This window comes from Callorhinchus milii, unplaced genomic scaffold, assembly GCF_018977255.1.
Source record: "Callorhinchus milii isolate IMCB2004 unplaced genomic scaffold, IMCB_Cmil_1.0 Scaffold8, whole genome shotgun sequence".
Lineage (NCBI taxonomy): Eukaryota > Metazoa > Chordata > Chondrichthyes > Chimaeriformes > Callorhinchidae > Callorhinchus > Callorhinchus milii.
This window is the reverse complement of record NW_024704749.1, coordinates 2,786,745-2,806,670: the sequence shown is the minus strand read 5'-3', so window position 1 is coordinate 2,806,670 and position 19,926 is coordinate 2,786,745. Positions and strand designations below refer to the sequence as shown.

The window sequence follows — 19,926 nt, the reverse complement described above, 5'->3', positions numbered from 1 at the left end:
TTAAATAATAGTTGCATAGTAGTCAAGAGGGAAACATCAGCTGTGATATAATAATATTTCTTCTCTTTGACCGTGCCTTCAGCTCCCCTCTCGATTCTCTACCCCCTCCTCGCTCCCTCCCTTCCCTCCCCCTGACCATTTCCCCCCAATGCTCGGGTCCTAACCAACTGTACAGCGCCTTGGGACATCCTCCCGACGTGAAAGGCGCTCAATAAATGGAATGTTGTTGTTGTTGCATTTGATATAGCGCATTACCACGTCTTCGAGACATCTCAAAGTGCTTCACAGAATATACTGTAAAGTGGATTGACTGTATATTTTGTGGGAGAAATGTGGCAGTGTCCAATTAACAGTCACGGACTGAATTATTATTATTTTTGAAGGGATTATTACCCCCAGAAATACGATCCGCCAATCGCTTAACAACCAAGTTACTTACTTAACTTACTGCTAGGTAACCAGAGGCTGTAGAGTAAGGAAACTTGCCCAACATTACTCTCTGCCCAGGAATCAAGCCCAGATCCTCTCGCTGGTGAGGCGAGTGCTTTAACCACTCAACTACAGGACTCCACTGGAATGCTTAAGTCTAAGTGCACTGCACGATGGAGTCTGTGGGTTAGGGCCTGTACCCCATTCATGATCTCAATTCGGCAATTTGGAAATGGTAAGTTGATGTTACATGGCACCTCAAAGGGAGAAAAATCTAAGAGGCATTTGGTCACTCCAATAGAGAAACAATGTCAAAAACCTATGATGCTCTTCTGAAGGAGACAAGGTTAAAGAAAAAGTCATGGTTAAGCTCTGATGATGTAGTACAGCAACAGCCTCCAAACCGGGAGCTCTCTGGTTCAAATCCCAGGCTATACTGGGCTTGCTGGTTTCAGCCAGGGCTGTATGGGCCCTCGCATTCCTAGGATTAGTACGGAAAAGCCAGCGAGGGTTCCTGCTCCTGGTGCCTCTGCAACACATGCTACTGGTGGTATGTGCATAGGAAAAACACAGATCATACTCAGCTGTGATGCCCTCCAGTTGAGTCGCCTGCCAACCCTCACTACGAAGGCTCACATGTGAACAATAGTCACTTGGACTTGGAATCGGGGGGCAACTGGTGTCTTTAGAAATGTGCACTAATAAGGAGGAGGCTGGGGGACCAGACACAGAGAGGAATATGCCAATGCAGAGAATTATTGGGACACAAATTATATGAAGATAACACTTTATTCTGACCTTGACAGGGGATTGAATCACACACTGGTCATTCATGTAAGGAAATTCTATAACCTTTGCTAGTTTCTGGGCACATTACGTCAGAGAAATAACACATATTATTGCTCCGTATCTACTAGCCATTTAGTTGACAGTCACACAGCAAATGTGGGAAGTACTCAATAACCTGCACTCCCACCCTCTCTTGAATGAAAGGTCAAGGCAGGCAGGCAGCCTTTGGGAAAGAGAACAGGTTAAATGTAGCAATGACCAGAGATGGTTGGTTGATTTCTGTACTTTATTGCAGATCACTTAATACAAAAGAAATGTAGTGTTCAAAGATAAAAGCATTTTTATGATTATGTCTGGAATTACTAAGAAAGGCTCCAAGTGGCAGATTGTTGGTATTTAAGCAAATAAAATTCTCTTCTCTATGCTGCTCTCCCCAAAGAAGAAAAAACTGCAACTTGGTGAATATACCGAGATTATACACAGTGGCTGTATCTGAGAAACTCCTTCTTGTAGCAAATAGAAATAGTGTACCTTGTTCTACAGTCAAGTATGGACATCATAGTGACTACATATGTAGTTACCCTGACTGCCACATACAACTAACTCTGAAAATTAAGTACCTCGGCCAGTCAGTTTCCTAGACAGATCCTGAGACAGTAATGCTCCTGGCTCTGATGTAACAACATATCAGATGGATTGAATAGCTAACTCCTGTTCCTGCTTTCCTTTGTAATCATTAGATCCTAAATGATCAAACTGTAGGTAGCATGGACCAGTAATCCATTTCCATATAGCAAAGCCCATTTGTTCCTGGTGGACATTGAAAGGGCTGCAAAATGTAGCATGGAGGACTTGAGCAAGTCTTGTCAGCTTGCAGTGTGTGCTACAATGCTACCCATTTCCTGCATAGATGCTGGGTCAGAGAGAGAGAGGGGCGGAGGAAATGGGAAAGTCTCCTCATCATGCAGAAGATTAACAGGACCATTAAAGAATTTGAACTGATAGAGCAATTGTCTGGAAGAGCTATACCGTTTCAGTACCTTAGCCACCCAGACACTACTGTAATAATGTATGTTAGATGGAGGTGAGAAAAGAGAAATGCAATTTCTTTTTTAAAAAAATTAACTAGAGCGCTTAGCTTCATCTACAATTATTTTAAGCACAGTTCTTTGGTCACAATGATCATTGAACCTTGCAGACTAGGACCTTTCCAAAGAAAACCTCCATAATTTGCTGCAAGGATCAGAAAACAAAATAATCCTATGATATGAGCAGAGTTTAAGATTAAGAAAGTTTGGAAACATTTCCAATAAATGGCAGCAACCATGGAAGACTAGTATTTTAAATGGGGGTATTTCCACAATTTCAAGCCTTCCGACAATGATTGCTTATTTCAAATGGGGTCTAAAGCCCTGTGAGAGAAATGTAAACATTGTAAACCTATCAGATGTAGGTGAGATTGGGCATCCAGAGTCATTGTGCAAATACTCTCTTGGGAGGGCTGGGTCTCAACACGAGTTACTTGAATAACACCTACAGTTTTAGTATTCAGACTGCAGTGCAAGATTGCACAGTCTGGGGCGAATACAAAATTGAGCTAGACTCCAAACATAATTGATAATTGAATATAATAACAGCCATATGCAGAATGCCTATTTTTCTTCTTAAAGAGGCAACTAGGGCTGCTATAGATTTCTAGCATTTCTATTTTTAATAGAATACACTCTGTGAAAGGACAATAACTAATACAGTGTAATACACTGCAGGTTTACAGAAACATGTACAAGGATGCCCCAATTACTGATTATCTTAGCACATTTCAAAGCATAACCCTTTAACTGAAGTTCAAAACACTCATCATTTAGCATTTTGTATAAATTTGGCTTGTTTGCAGTAAAGTTTTAAATCTGACTGAATTCAAGTAGTGTACAATTGTGTCACAGTTCAATAAGTGTATAGTGAGTTAACAGTGTCTGATGCAGCACAATTTGACAGGTAGATCGAAGGTGCATTATCTGCATCTAGATATGCAACAGATCAATTCACTTAGGCATTTATCGAGCATTGGTTAGATAATGATTTCGGGAGTGGGAAAGAAGGAATCAGCACAATTAAGTATCCAAGGACAGCTGAATGATCAGTATGATTGTCAAGTGTGATAAAATTCTATTGCACATGTTGAATAGATTAGATTATGATTTGTTTTTTATTCCAGCTAGCAACCCAGGGTCATTGCCTTCATCATTCTTTTTGTTCAGATGGAATTTTAAAGTAAAGTAGTTTGCTGGGGCAGCTTTGATTTTTTTTTAAAATCATGTGCAACCCAAGCAGTTATATTAAGAGGTTATTTTATTGCAGGGATATCATTAGGCAGCACTGCTGGCTGTAACATTCCCTCTTGTTTGTGAAAAATTATATGACATTGCTAGAGACTCTGAAATACACCAATATCTGCCACTAGGAGAGAAGTGATTATATGCTCAAAACACCTGGAGATACTCCAGAGTGCAAAATCAAAGGAACGTAGCAGTCTGTAAAGGGTTTACAAACTATATAAAAACAGTAAAAAAGATACCAGCTCTAGTCAGGAAAGATCAGTACAAATAGGTAAGATAGAAAATACATCTATGATTGGGATATAGAGTTGAATATAGAAATAATTCCATGCAAGATTAATCTGAAGATTGTTTCCTCCTCTTTTTGCTATAAACATCGACAGTCAGCATTGCATCTGAGGGATAGGAGTGTTCTCAGTCAGTAGGACGTGCACTGTGTCCTGTCCCTAAAGAGAAAAACACAACAGGGTTACGAAGTGGCAAAAATTTCTATGTTCTAAATGGGGAAAAGCACGAGGAGGGGTAGATGAGCAGAGATTTAGGAGTTCAAAGTCATAGATAATAATAATAATCCTTGCATTTGATATAGCGCTTTTCACGTCTTCCTGACGTCTCAAAGTGCTTCACAGATTATGCTGTGAAGTGAATTGACCGTATATTTATGGGCAAAACACAGCAGCCAATTGTGCACAGCAGTGTCCCACAAACAATCGTGGATTGAAAATGACCAATTTACTATTGTTTTGTTTTTTGGAGGGATTATTATTAGGCTCTGTGTGGAGTAAGGAAACTTGCCCAAGAATTGAACCCAAGTGTCTCGCTTGCAAGGCGAGTGCTCTAACCACTGAGCTACAGGACTCCTTGATTAACATCTAATTTACAAGCAGTCACTGAGGTAAATGGGATGCTGGCCTTCGAAAGGTCTGGAACATTAAGTCAAGGAGGTCCTGCGCTGGCTGTACAGAGAACCAGTTAGGTTTCATTTGGAGTTCTGTGTTTAGTTTTGGGCACCGTACCTTAGTTCACTGACTAACCTTGGAGGGTGCCCAGTGACACCTCATGAGATTAATACCTGGGTTAAAGGATTTTAGCTATAATGAGAGACTGAGTAGATTGGGTTATATTCCCTAATAATAATAATCCTTGATATAGCATCTTATCACATCATCAAGACATCTCAAAGCACTTCACAGAATATACTCCAAAGTGTCTTTTGGACTGTGGATAAAACGCAACAGCCAGTTTGCGCACAAATAGTGCATGACCATTTTTTTTTATTTGGGGTACTTGTTGGCCAGGACACTGGGAAAAACTCCCTTCTCTTTACGAATTGTGCCATTTAACATCCACCTGAACAGGCAGACTCCTCAGTTTAACTCCTCATACGAAGTTTAGCCTAGAGCAGAGGAGGTTAAGGGGTGATTTGATTGAGGTATTTAAAATAATGCAGGAAATGACAGGTTAGATGGTGGATCACAATTCCCTTTAATGGAGTAATGTTAAACACAGCCTTAAATTTGGGACTAAGATAGTTAGATCCAAGGGTGGGAAGCATTTCTTCGCACTAAGGGCTGTGAGGATGTGGCGTGCTCTTTCCCAGAAAGAGACAAAATCAATAGGAATATTTAAAAGAGTTAGGCAGGTACTTGGTTATTAGAGGTGTGGTGAAAGGGCATGGCATTGGGATTAAAAGATCTAATAAATAGGTTGATCAAGCTCGACGGACTGAATGACTTCCTCCCATTTTCCTATGTTCCTAAGAAAATACAGTGCAATCCCGGAATAGCACTTCAGCATATGGGTTCAGATACAATGTGGGAATACTAATCCAGTCACTCAAGGGACTGGGTCAAAAGTGACCTTCTTAGTGAGGTTACCTGATTACTGAAATAGGTCGGGTGATTCTGGTCACTGATGTAATGTTAAGGGTATTGGTAATCCAACAACCATACTTGCAATCTCATTAAAATAAAGGCGTTGTCACATTTAAAACAAAAGTTCTCATGTATTCAGCCTACCTCTTGAGAATACATCCAACCTGTGTTCTGCCAATGCCACAGATCACAGCTAACTGTCTATGACTTTTGCCCTTTCTGTTTTTGATTAAATCCACTTTCTCACGTAAGGACAACCTGTGGTGACATGTTTACAACACTTACCAAGAATTGGCCGTAGGAGCTCAGGTTAGGCCACGGGGCCGGGCAAAGTTGATTTTCCGCTCGCGCCACTTCCATGATCCCAACACTCCCCGCGCACGCGCGACCACAGCCCACTCCGCGTACAGGAGAGGCGTCGAGGAAACAACGCGAGAAGCCCGAGTACAGGTTAATAGCGGAGTGGGGTGTTTGTACTGCGTTTGAAGCAGAGGAGGGTGCTTGTAGCGGCCGCAATCAATGACCACTGTCCTGAATAGTGAGGTGCCTGGTTTACTGAAGCAGACAGTCAATCCTTTAACACTGACAATGAAGAGATTGTGAAAATGTGCCAACAATTGTGAGGTGGCTGGATTACAGAGGTGACCACAAACTGGGTTTCTACGGTATGCTCAGCATACTTCCTGCTTCCAGCATGGATAAATTGGCTTCCTGTGCAAAGTGTACAGGAGCAGCAGAGGTCAGCAGTATTCCCAGCAACTCTGAAAACACTCTCAAGAGCAGTTGGCGCTGACTGACTAGCTTCTTGCCCAAAACACATAGGGCTCAATGGCCCCAGAAGTGCTGGCAAGCAGCCAAAATGCACAGTCAAAGATGTAGATTCAGAGGAAATTTGAAAACAACTAAGGAAGGAGTAAAGAGGAGGGATTTAGGGAGAGAATTCTGGAGAGAGGGAGCAAAGTAGTTGAAGGCTTGCCTACCAACAGTGGGAAGGGGGTATGAAGCAAGGCAGAATTGAAAGTTTCCAAGGGAGTAGGTCACACGAGATCGCAGAGATAGGATGGTGCAAGGCCAAGGAAGCATTTGAAGGCAAGGGCGTCAATGTTAAAAAGTTAATCTACTGGAGGAGAGTAAGCCAGGTGAGTATGGGGGCAATGGGCTTGTGGAGGCTAGTGCAGGAGAAAATAGACAGCATAGTCTGAAATTTCCGCGTGTAAAAATTAGAATTGCCAGAGGCCACACTAGTCAGTATTTACTGTACATGAAATCCAAGATGTGTGTTTATAAAAAGCTATTTCTAACTTTCCTTTGATCTTTCCTCAACAGAGCACAATCTTTGATGTAACTGGTACATTATGAAACAGGAGGGGGTTACGGAAACCCCTTGAGGTGCAAAGAGATTCCCACAGCGTGAAGACATTCCAAATAGGTCAGCAGTACTTTCAACATGTGTTTATTGCCGATATGTTTGTGTTTATTAGCCACCTTACATTCCTATTTCTACACAACTAAGGATTAATGCCACCATTAGAAAGCTCAGTTCAGCGACAAGTTACTCCAGTTCTAAATAGACTACAGTATTTTAATAAAGTCCCTTTTTTTGTCCATTTTCTCACTTTAAGATCATCAGAGGACAAAAAAAATTAATCTTTTCCTTTGTCTGCCAATGCTTTTTCTGGAAGCAACATTTGGGTGGTGTTGCCCTGTGCAGAAATTAGAATTACACATGTCTCAATTTGGAGCAAGGTGGTAAATTATCTAGCTTCTAGTAGCACCTCCAGACAGATAACCTGTCCCAAGGTAAAGAACTTTGCACGACGCCAGTTGCAATTACAACTGTATGTGTACAATTTGAAGATTACATTACTGAAATGCACTCATGCATTTTATCCTCACTCATTCCAAATACAGTTCTCAAATATCAAGCCTAGCTGTAAAAACATTATGTGACATTGGTCGTCCACTGAAAAAACAAGTAGCAGGGAATTCCGAAACTGTAAGGTCGTAAAGGTTCCACAATTAAAATAAAAGAACATTAAAATACCTTTTCAATTGATTATAAGGCGATTTTGACAAACTGGGGACTTATTGCATATCAAATCATTGGCCTGCAATTCTACATTTTTTTCTATGATGACTACCTCTTCCAGCTCATTCTGGTACAGTTCTTCAACGAATGCACAGGACTAACTGCTCATAAGTGACCGAGTCCCAGTGCACTGGAATTTCAATAATGTTGCTGAAAATAACGGGAACTGACTGCTACAGTTTTATCCAAGACAAAAATCACAGAATGAGCCAGTGAGCTCCACACAATTTCAATGATAGCCACTCCAGTCAGTTAGACTAATAGTTATCTGAAGATAAAATACCTCACACCACCCACACCAAAGGAAGCCACTCAGAGATACAGCGGCTGCATTTTGGAGCTTTTGAAATGTAAACATCCCCCAAAAAATTATTAAAGAGAGAGAGAAAAAAAATCAGACATTTCTGTGGGTCCAGCTGACCTCTGGCCAGCATCCGAGTTCAAATTCCACTCCGCCACAGAATGTTCCGATTGGGCAGCTTTCAAAACATGCTGAGGTGGAAGTAATTAAACAGAAGCACCGGGAGGATTCTTTGGGTTATTGTTTAACATACAGCTGAGCGAGTTTCGCCCCCATTTCTATAATATTCATTTTTTCACACACATTCCTGTCCCAATTTAGAAACACTGCGGTAGGACTATTTGGTTCTAAATATTTATGTGAAAACAAATCACTTTCTTCTGTAGTTTTCCAGCTGTTGCTGCTCCATTGATTGTGCACTTTCCAGTTGAATTTCATTGAGGCAATAATAGGACAAATAGTTCCTCAGATATCACTCAAGGAAGAGCTGATCTAGCAAGCCCACACACGAACTGTTCAGGGAGGTGGAGCAGCAGGAAAAACTTTCACAAAATAAGATAATAATAATAATAATCCTTGCTTTGATACAACGCCTTATCACGTCTTCTAGACGTCTCAAAGTGCTTCTCAGAGATCACGATTAAGCATTATCTTTAGCCATGAGGTAGAGACCATCTCACAAATGAAAATCTAAAAAAACAGTTGTCTTAAGAGCTGATCTATAGACCGGAAGGTCTGAGCTGCTATAGCTGTCAAACTCTCACCTGTAAGTATAAGCAAAATTGGTCTATTGCTCACTGTCCATCACGCTCCTCTCCAGGCTTCATTCGCATTTGTGCCTGCATCTGAGCAATCATCTCCTGCATGCGACGCAACTGGAGGAGGAAAAATTAATGTTTAAATAGACAGGCAGATACACACACACAAGCATGTGTGCGCACACACACACACAGTACATTATTCATCAGGCAGTTAGTTAAATAATAAATGAAGATACATTATGGATTGTACATTTCAGGCTTATAAGACTAGTTATGTTACAAATATATTATAAAGGATCTCAGCTGTGAAGTATCTGAATTTCCAGCATATATCTGGTTTCACCAAAGACGATTCAGTAACATCCACCTCAAATAAACATTCAAAAATAGTTGGGTCTAAAGGGCTGCTATATTTTCCTAGCAGCATGATTTTAGATTGAAATAGAGCTCTGTGCATTCTTCATAGTGTATCAGACACAAGGTATGTGTGCATTAAAGAGCTCAAAGTAGTTCTTTGGAGTGGATTAGCAGTTCTAATAGATTTCCATAAGCAGCTTCTGCAGACCATTAAACAGGCAAAGGTTTACAGATCACATATTGCAGATCCTATATCTCAATTTACCAGCCCATTTAACAAGGAATACTTCTTGTGCTGCAATAATTAGTTTCTAAGTTTCACTTTTGTTTCCTCATGTTTACCATAAAACAACAAAATTACATTTATAGAGCGCCTTTCACGTCGGGAGGACGTCCCAAAGCACTGAACAGTCAGGTGTCGGAGCCTGAGCATGGGGGAGGGATGGTGTAGGTTTCACACACACACACGTTTCTCCCAAGAGGATTGGGTGGGTGTGGGGGGAGAGAGAAGGAAAGATAATATAAAGACTTCATGTATCCCCCATTATTTTATACACAACCTAAATTCTAAAACAGAGTAGCAAGCATTAAAGAATGGCTCCTGGTTACTTCATGAGTTCTAAAACTGCCAACCATTACAGCAGTGAAAGATTCTACTTATCACTACTTAAGTGAAATTCTGATGAAATCTGGCCCCGGGTTGTGTGAAGATGCAGCATCGGTCTCTAGGCTTGTCAGTAACATTAAGGAGGATCAGGTTCATAGTGCAATGGATGCTGGGTTCATGTCTATGGAGTGTAAAGTAACAAGGTGCTGTTGAGGAGACTGTGGGTACCAGCCACTTCCTAGCATTCTCTTCCTGTTGACATTCTGACAATGCTGTGCTATCCAGTGGCAAGCTGTACCAGTCAGTCAGGTCTCCCTTCCTCACCACCCCCCCCTTCCTGTATAGCTGCCGAACGGGCTGTCGAACACTCACAATGAAATTAAATTCCAGACCACTGACTGAGCATATTTAATTCTGCCCTCAGCAGGCAACTTCATTTAGTCAGTGAGGAGTAAAGAATTTCAAATTCTCAGTCAAAGCTTTTTTTTTAAAGTAACCTCCAAGCTCTACGGACCACAACAAAGCAGATATGGACCAGACAGGCTCATCAGAGCAGATTTTGCAGACCAGACAGATTAGAATAGATTAGGTGCATTCTCTGCAGATGGAGGGGTAGATTAGATAGGCAGAGAATGATCAGATGAAAGTTTAGATAAAATGATTGACAAGAGTATTATAACACACAGCTGGGAGTGTGAGCAAAAGCAGTCGCCACCTAGAGGCCACTAAATTGGTGGAATTCTCTTCACATAGAAGTGTATTTATGGCACCGCTTATTACACATGGAGGTGCAATTCTTGCAGCTAAAATTCCCCAGAGGGTTAAGAATTCAGGTACAACAACACAACTTGCATTTGTATAGCACCCCTCATGCAGGGTAGCATCCCAGAGCGTTTGTCAGTGGCGGGGCGTAACTCTGAGCCGGTGGGAGGTGACCGTAGGCAGGGTCGAATAGTAATAGGAATAGGCGTGACCTGAAGATGGAGAAGGAAGGGGAAAGGCTACAAATCAAGCACCAGGTAAGGCAAGTGCTTCAAACTTTTGCTACTGTGACTGAATGTGGGCATAATATACACCTTCAGCAGCCAGAAGAATTTTGTGTCAAGAGCCTTAAGAGTCAGAAGTTGCGGATTCAAGCCCTACAACGGGACTTTGAACTTATATAGTCTAGACTGACATTCCAATGCAGTGCTGGGATGTTCTGTTTGCTGTGCTTCAGAAGTGACGTTAAACTAATGTCCTATCTGCCTGATTAGGTCACATTAAAGATCCCATGGCATGATTTAAAAAGAGATGGGAGATTCTCTCGGTGTCCTTACCAACAATCCCCCAAATAAAATTGGTCATTCGCTTCGTGGCTGTTTGCGGGGCTTTGCTGTGTGCAAACTGGATGCCGTGTAATTATTTTTAACAAGAACTGACAGATGGTCTCAGAAAAGATTTGTTGCAAAAACTGGAATTGCACAGCAGATATATACAACTCTGAAAAAGATTAGCATTTTGCACGGAGTAGTCATTGGGCTGGTAAATAACAAAGATAAATTCCAGCCAAGAAGTTCTGCATCAATTCAGCAGATGGATTTTAATGTCAATAAATGAAAGGTGATACGTGTTGGAATGTGAAACAGTGAGCCTGTGTGCATGCCGAAGGGAAAGGATTTTGGGTGAAATTATTGACAATTCATTCAAAGTGTCCAGTCAATGTGGAACTGCTATTAACAAAGTGGATCAAATACAATATCTTAACCACAAGTCAATAAAAGTTATTATAAAAGAGTACAGTGCACACATATCAGGCCATGTAGAATATTATACACAATTGTGGGCACCCTGCCTTCAAAAGGCTATTCAAAGAAGGGTGAGATAGATGGGAAGCAAAGAGCAAGAAGGGCAGATTGTGAAACTTTTTTATGAGCAGAAGTTCACAATGCCGAATTCACTAAATGAAAAACAGGTTGAGGGGGATATGATCAAAGAAACATTTAAACACATGAAGTAGGTGTAAGCATTTATGTGCAGAATATGAGGCATAGATTTAGGATTTAGCTTCAAGCAGGGTACAGATTAGAAAGATTCCCCCCGCCCCACCAACCCCTCCAACTAGAACAGTGGATACGTGGGAAAGACTTGTAGCAAAAGCAGTGATGCTGCTTTGCTTAGCTTCTTTATCAAATTAAAAGTGGGTGGGATAAAGTCACAACCAGATAGGTATTGTTTAGTCTGCAGGATGACTTAATGATCCAAAAATGGTCTTTTCTCATGTTGTGCTTAATGCTCTTCTTAAACGAGCAGAGCAATACATAGACTGCAATCTAAACACAATTATTTCAGAGATGTGTGATGGATGAAGAGGCATTGTTCTACACAGTGAGAGCTGGACATTATTTTTAAAGTTTTTTTTACATTGTTGATGATTGACAACTCTTAGATCGAAGTAAAGAAAGACTGTGGTTGAAGAGTGAAATAGACACACCTGCACTGCATATGTGAAAGAAATCCTTCCAAAATAATAGGAGTAGTGAGGCCATTTCCAGGCATATAAATAGTGCCCATAATTCTGCCAAGGTACCATGAGATTAATGCAGCATTTAAATACTCTGCTGCGTGAAAGCAGAAGTCTACATTGGAAGATGAAACCACAATCAGATTCCTTACAGTGAGCAAAACTGGCTCTGCTCAATTACAAATAATTACACCTGAAACATGCTGACCAGTGCATTGAAGAACTGAATGGTTAAGAGTACTTTAAACTTTCACACATCCAGTTCATAACCAGATGCATTAATTATCTTTAAAAAACATTAACAAATTTTTTAAAAATTGTTTTTGAATAGTAGCATGGTTCAGACCTTGTACCAATCAGTTTAACTAACTAAAATGAGTACTCCACAAGACTGATTTATGGGAGACATGTCATTTTTAATAATACAGTTAATCAGCCTTTGCATCTTCTTCTTTAGGTGAAGTTCCCACAGAGTGGGCAGGCATCAGTGTCAACTTCATCTCATTGCTTGCTTACTTACTGTCCATATGTGCTCTGAGAGATTAGCTCAGTATTGGCAATGTCATTAGTGTGCAATTTCCTGTTTAAAATGATGTAAGGACACAAAAAAGGGACTGCAGCAAAATGTCAGCCTTCAACAACCCAGTCCCTTTTTATTTAATTACAAATTGCACAGATGTTGCTCACTGTATCACCAGCCTACAAATATTTATGTCCGGTCAAATAGAAGATTTCCATTCCAACACTTTCAGCAATTAGTATTCCTCTTCACACTACTTTGTTCCTTCTTCAATTCAATTACATTTATACAAGGCTTTCATCAACCAGCAATGTTTTGAACAGGTGAAATTTATTTTGCATGCCATAAACCCACACCAAAGCTAATATGATTTCATGCCCCTCAACACTCATCTCATACGGAAAATATATGTATGCATATGAGAAGCAATAAGACTCGTAGATTTATTGACTTTAATTATCTGACTATTCATTCCACATTCTGTGCCTGGGATTCAGAATTTTAGTATTCAGATAGTATCTCGCCTTTTATGTCAGAGATCGAATACAAAAGCACTATCAAGTTTACTTCACACACCTGAAGCCTCTGGAATATAGCTAGTGAACAGAAATAAAGCTAAAATCATAAAAACTGCAGTCATACCTCCAAATAGAAATAAGAAGGCCCACATTGATCTACAATTGAGGATTCAGGCTTTTTAACTCTTTACACACTGAGAGAAGATCAAGCTCTTCTTCCATTGTAGCATATTTCAGTGCCAGATGTAAACTATGTTTCCACGATAATGCAGGTCCATTGTTCACATATAAACGGGTCCACACTAAACCAGGACACATTATAAACAAGCTCAAACTGTACCTTGCATCATATTATCCAACATGTTTCTCAGTTTCTGATGGAAATGGGGTTGCATGCAAAAACTACTGTATTATCTGTAATCTTCTCACCTGCAATACTCCACATTGATTAGCAATCCTCTCCAAAGAGAAACTGTTCTCCAGAACATAGTTTGTATGCCTCCCAGGGAGAAGCTGGTGCAATTATATCAAACACTTTATCTAAAAAATGTTGCACCATTAGAATGTTTCCTGCACAGGGACCTCACACTGTACAGGCACATATCACCACTGTATTATATGCTAGGTGCCACAGCTGGAATATTATATAATATACTGTACCTTTACTTGCACTAGCTATTTCTCAATAATATGGAAATTTAAAATCTATAAACCAGAATATAATTAGGCAACAAGCTCTAATTGTGCTGAGGTCATTTTCCCTGCCTGCTCCCCCAGATAACTTAATGCAAAAATCCCAGGGAGTGGTTCGGTAAAGGAAGCAGATGTTTGTTTTACCCAGAAACCACAGACTTTCAGCTGGTTTCCTCCCAACCATCCATAACATGTTCTGCCAATAATGGCACATTTCAGAACAGTTGGAAGATACAACCTTGTGTGGTTGGAAAACTTGGTGAGACAGTCAGGTACATTGGTTTATAATACACTGAGCTCTATTCATGCCAGTTCCAAAAAAAAACCTCTCGTTGGCCTTGCTAATCAATGAAAAAAAATCAAGTCTCTTGCCAAAAATATTGTTACAATAACTTGAAAAGAATTCCAGATTGACTCACTCATGATCGTTAAACTATAACATGCAATTATTTTCCAGCCATTAAATGCTCTATGGGGTGATGCACCTGTGAAAAGGGGTAAAGACATTACAAAAGAGTGCCTTAGATTATATGTGCTTCTGTGTAATTGAAGGCTGGTGTGAACTTCATTTTTTTTAAACATACCTAGTGTCTACATCAAACAAGCATAGCACAGATTAGAAGCAAGTAAAAGCTCCTCAACTGCCTCAATGTCAGAAAAATCCCTTTTGCAACAGTTTAATTTCCCACAACAACCACCCCTGTAGCTTTGTAAGTGAGACTGCCAAACCTGTCTTACTGGGTGCCAAATTAGGGCACTTTTCTGCTGTGCACCTTGTATAAAATGGATTGAAATGCTCTAGACTGTATTAATTACAGCCAAACAGGATATTTTTATCCCATTAGTCTAGACTAGACTGAAATTCGATCCCAGACATGAAAGAAGTATAACTCTTTTCACTTCTTGTGTGTTTTAACATTATAGCTACAGAAACACACTGAACCACAGTTAGGTACTATTCTAGTCTTGAAGTATTAATTTGATCGCAAAAAACAAAATACAAGAACTATTGTATGGTCAGTTAACTCAACAACTTGATATGCATTTACACAAACCACACCCCTACAATAATATCCTGTTTCTAGTCAACAAGGGAGATAGAACTTCAAATGTTTGTGATGAGATTAATGTAAGTGCTCCTGACAGGCACATACACACAATTTTGCAGTCATGTGGCAATTAGCCAAGGTAAGAGAGGAACAAGCACATCCCACAGTAGAGAGCAGTCATAGGATTAGAATCAATTAATGCATGCACAAATAGCAGAATCACTCCAATTACATCTGGATGGCAATAATCAACTGATGGGATCAACCAGTGGGGAATCTTCTTCTAGACTGAGGAAGGTTGTGACTGAATTACTGAACTGGGCTGCTTAAATCACGTTTGCTGGAGTCTTACGCAATCCACTGCAGTTTTGACTTACGCAATCCAATGCAGGTTCTGACTACAGAAGCAAACCAACGACAGGAGGCGTTTGCTCCAGGCAGTAATAGCTTTGCCTATTTACTAACATAAACCATTATATAAAAATGATTGCTCTTATCTGCAAATTATCAATTAGAACTGCAAAAATAACCAATTTTACATCAAATGTCCAAAAGATTTCTAACTGTTCTTCTGATGTCACCAGTTAACTCAAATATGTCCTTTTGTAATGAAAGATCAGATCATGACAATATCGGGCTATAAAACTGTTTTTACTGCAACACAATTCTGTCAGTAACATGTGAGGTACAAATTCAGAAATATATATCATCTGATTTGCGAATTAATCTTGCATTCCTGAATAATAATCCTTGCATTTGATATAGTGCCTTGTCATGTCTTTGAGACGTCTCAAAGTGCTTCACAGAATATACTGTGAAGTGAATTGACCGTATATGTGTGGGCGAAACTCGGCAGTCAATTGCGCACAGTAGTGTCCCACAAACAGTGAATTGAATGACCACATGATTTTTATTTATTTTGAAAGAATTATTACCCCCGGAAAAACAATCCGCCAATCAACTAACAACCGGGTTCTTATTTACTGCTAGGTAAACAGATGCGTGTGGAGTAAGGAAACTTGCCCAACAGAATACACAGAAATGTTAAAGTGTGACTGGTAGAAGTGCTGCATTTAATCAATATGGAGAGAACTCCTGTTTTGCTCTTCAAGCAATAAAATAATTAGATAAAATAAATTATGAAGGAGCACGCGCAACAGAAGGAATCCTCCCCCAAAGATAAATCAACCTCTCTTCTACTTGGAAAAGAATTTACTTAAAAGATGAATCAAGACATATTCATTTTACATTTCTAAAACAGAAATTAGAAAAATGCCAAAATGGGAGCATCCTGCTCTTGCCATATTGATTCCTGAATACTGTAACTTGAGCCATTCTACCCTACATTTGTTAATCCCTCCAAAATAGGCCCATCTCTCCACTCAGAAAAAGCATCAACTAATTTGGGAGTTTTCAAAGGGGGTCAGTTTTTCTTGCTGCAGATTCAAAGGTAACCTGCAGAAAATTCACCTCCAGAAACAACTTGCATTATTATAGCCTCACATGCTTCACAGCTAATTACAGTCAAGTGCAGTGATTGGTTTTATATGTAAACACAGCAGGCAGGCATTTACACCACAGTAATAAGATTAACGGGCAATTCATCGAGAGGAGAGTTGCCCAGGACAGAGAAAAACAGAACTAAGGTAGACAAATAATTTTTGGAAGGCATGAGATCACACGTTTAAAAAAGGTGTTCCGCTGTTTTTCCGTTCTATTAATATGTATTTATATCCAATGTATACCATAAACACAATACCCACACACAATTGTAGTTTGAAATTAAAGTGAAAAAAGTCTAATTTCCTTTGCCCTGCTTCCACAATTTGTTTCTCTTATAAATCGGTACACTCACCTCAGCCTCCTTCTGCAACAGCATCCTGTCCTTGTCAACCGTTTCATCTTCCACAGTCCTGGGAAAACAAAGAGACAGAATCAGGAACTATTCATTCAAGGCAACTTATGAATCCCAGCTCTTAGTGTATTGATCTTTCCTCATACAGATGTGGGATGGGTGCTTCTCCTTAAAGTTACCAATAATACCTGCATTTGATATAGCTTCTTATCACATCTTTGAGACGTCTCAAAGAGCTTCACAGAATATACTGTAAAGTGAATTGACTGCACAATAACCATATCAATGACATGTAGCAACCACATACTTTCTGGCAATGAAATGAAAATGATTTGCAGCAATGCAGTCACAATCATTAATCCTATAGCGTGATCACCATTTCACACCTAATAATAATCCCTCAAGAAAACAATTTAATTAGTCACTTCAATCCACGACTGTTTGTGGGACCCAGCTGTGCACAGTTGGCTGCTACATTTCACCCACAAATATACAGTCAATTCACTTTACAGTATCTTCTGTGAAGCGCTTTGAGACATCTAGAAGACGTGAAAAGCGCTACATCAAATGCAAAGGTTATTATTAAGGATTTTTATTATTATTATTTCACAACAATATGGCAATCAGAACATTGGGGTATATGCAAAAATCGTACCCCAAACTACTATCTTAATTATATTCAGAAGACAATCTACTAACCATAAGTAGCATATATGTGCACTGAAACAGCAGAGTGAGAAACCCAACAATACCTAGTTTACAACTGTGCTGTGAGAGAAAATGCATAGAAAAATATCTTTACATAGATACTGTCAGAAAACGGAATTAACAAGTCAAAGAGACATTCTGGTTAAATTCTATTGAGGGGTTGGGGAGGGGTGGGGGTAGGGGGGCAGGGAGTGAACTAAACATCAAGACTGAACTCAATTAAGAAAATGTCCAGCAAGTACAACAGAGCCTGGGACTTTATGGGTCCCGACTCTTCTCCAAATTTTATATTGATTGGCAAATCATCTCTACCTGTAGCAAAGTCATATTTATAGTATTGACAATCATGGGGGTAGGTAGCACTAGCATCTATGATGGAACTGGTGATGTGTTTTTGCCCTGATAACATTTTCCTTAATCCTGCTTCACTCACAAACAGTGGTTCACTTAGGAAGACGGTTGAAGCAGGAAGTGTTGATTCCTTCAAACACAAGTAAGGTAGTTTTCTTTCAGGAAATAACATTATGAGATATAATACATAGGTAGTTCGAGATATTTGTGCATGCGACCACCAGGAAGATGGAAGATGAACTCGATGTACCTTGGTCTTTTTCTCGTCTAGCATTCCTTATGTTCATTCCTCATCTGAAATGTGCTTACCATTCAACCAAAGAGGGCCCCCATATAGGATTCTCCTGGCGATAAGTTAGTTTACCAAGAATGGCAATTATTATTAGGCATATACTCCTACTTTGCTGGGGGAGGGAGGGCGGAGGATTTTTTCTGTTGAAGATAATGGAAGTCAGCACTAAGGTGTTAACTATTTTGTCCAGTTATTGTCAGGGTTTGATCTAATCATGTGCAGCACACATTACATCCCGATTAGAACACTTTAGTATTGCCTCTTAACTCAAACCTCTCAACAACTACTGTGATGTTTAAAACCAATCGTGTGGCCTCTGCTAGAATGGCAATTAAGGAGAATGACCAGTTTTGTGTTTTTCTTAAAGTTACCAGGAACCAGGTTGAAACTCTCAAAAATTCATTTAACTCTGGTCCTTTGATGTGACTGTGGATCTCAGAGCTGGTTGCTTTGCTCAGTTCACTACACACTACTATTTATTTTGCCTCCATTCATTGGCCATCTTACGTGATTTCTGCAGCATTAGAAACATGACCTAATGTGGAAAACTCAACAAAAATAAACTTCAAAGTTCATAGGCTGAAAATGAACACCATGCAGCATACCACCAAGAACGGCCTTCTCTGTTGCAGAAGAGCAGACAATATCAATGAAGGTAGCAAAAGAACCACTGGGGAAATGGGCTGGCAAGTCACATGAAGGAAGGTTATACGTATTTGGGCTGAAAGCTTCATGGCTTTGTGAAGCTAAGTTGAGTCTGTGATCAACACTGTTGAGGTTGATCACAATACACTATATCGTCAGAATTGTCAGTTCAGTGAAGATGACAAATTGATTCCGATAAAGACATCAGCAGTTGAAACCAAAATCTTTGACTGATTCAATGCAACTATACATGTAATGTGAATTTGCTTAGTGGCTGCTCCACAGTCCTGGTACATAGATTCATCACACAACCCTCTATCTAAGTACTGGCCACTATTCATATCTGTGGTTAATTGTTTCTATTGTTTACAACTTCTGCATGACTGTTATACTTCATTTTAACACTTCTGAAATGGCATTACGTCTGTAAAAAGGACCAGGGTTAACTTATTTTGTTTGACAAGAGGTGGGTTGAGAACAGTTTTAAGTCTATTCTTTAAACAGTGGGCACTGTTGCCATAAAACAATCTCTTTAGCGCTGCCTGTGCTAAAATGTCCAACTTCCAAGGCATCAGCGGCTCTGTCACTTGCTGCTATGTGCACACACCAACCAGCTGCAAATGTGTGCGGTGAAACCAGCTATGCACGGTAGGGATTTTTTGGATCCCACCCATAGGGCTCCAAACATTCTATTACACTAGAAACAAATAGAAAATAAATATATAGAAAATATATTTTAAAATGCTAAATTTCTAGAGTTGCTGTCTGAATTGCTTCAGATAGGTTTGTGGAATAATTTGCTGGTCTAATTCTGTTCAGAAACCCAAACATGAATGTTAATCATGTTGGCAAATTGCCAGAATGGCTCCACACTGCCCTCTGGTTTTCAGGATATCAGCAGAGATCACATTTGTGCAAAAGTTAAGCACTGAAACAAATAGGCGGGGTGGAAAGCATGCTTACAAAGGGCACAAAACATTTTCGGTGGATAAGAGATTGACTACCAAAGCAACCAACTATGATCCCAACACCAGCTCATATTCTGTGAAGCGCTTTAAGACGTCTCAAAGACATGATAAGGTGCTATATCAAATACAAGGGTTATTGTTATTACTGCAACACTTCTGAAAAATAAACCCTTCAATACACCTTCAGAATTTCATGGGTGAACATAAAATTTGTCTGCAATTAAATGGACTATAAACATACAGAATATGTACAGAAAATCTACTGCTTATTCAGGTGGGTT

At 39.8% G+C, this 19,926-nt stretch overlaps 1 protein-coding gene across 2 annotated transcripts in view; it reads right to left on the bottom strand.

Annotated features, from left to right (window-relative positions):
- Positions 1-1,490: 1,490 nt before the first annotated feature.
- zgc:63587 (uncharacterized protein LOC393431 homolog) overlaps positions 1,491-19,926 on the bottom strand; it is a 65,861-nt gene continuing 47,425 nt past the window's right edge. For both annotated transcript variants that reach the window (XM_007908627.2, XM_007908625.2), the window contains exons 11-13: positions 16,682-16,739; positions 8,583-8,693; positions 1,491-4,000 (exon numbers count right to left, since the gene is read on the bottom strand). In XM_007908627.2, the coding sequence (XP_007906818.1) occupies positions 8,613-8,693; positions 16,682-16,739 (139 nt within the window). In that variant the 3' untranslated portion in view covers positions 1,491-4,000; positions 8,583-8,612. The remainder of the gene's footprint in view (positions 4,001-8,582; positions 8,694-16,681; positions 16,740-19,926) is intronic.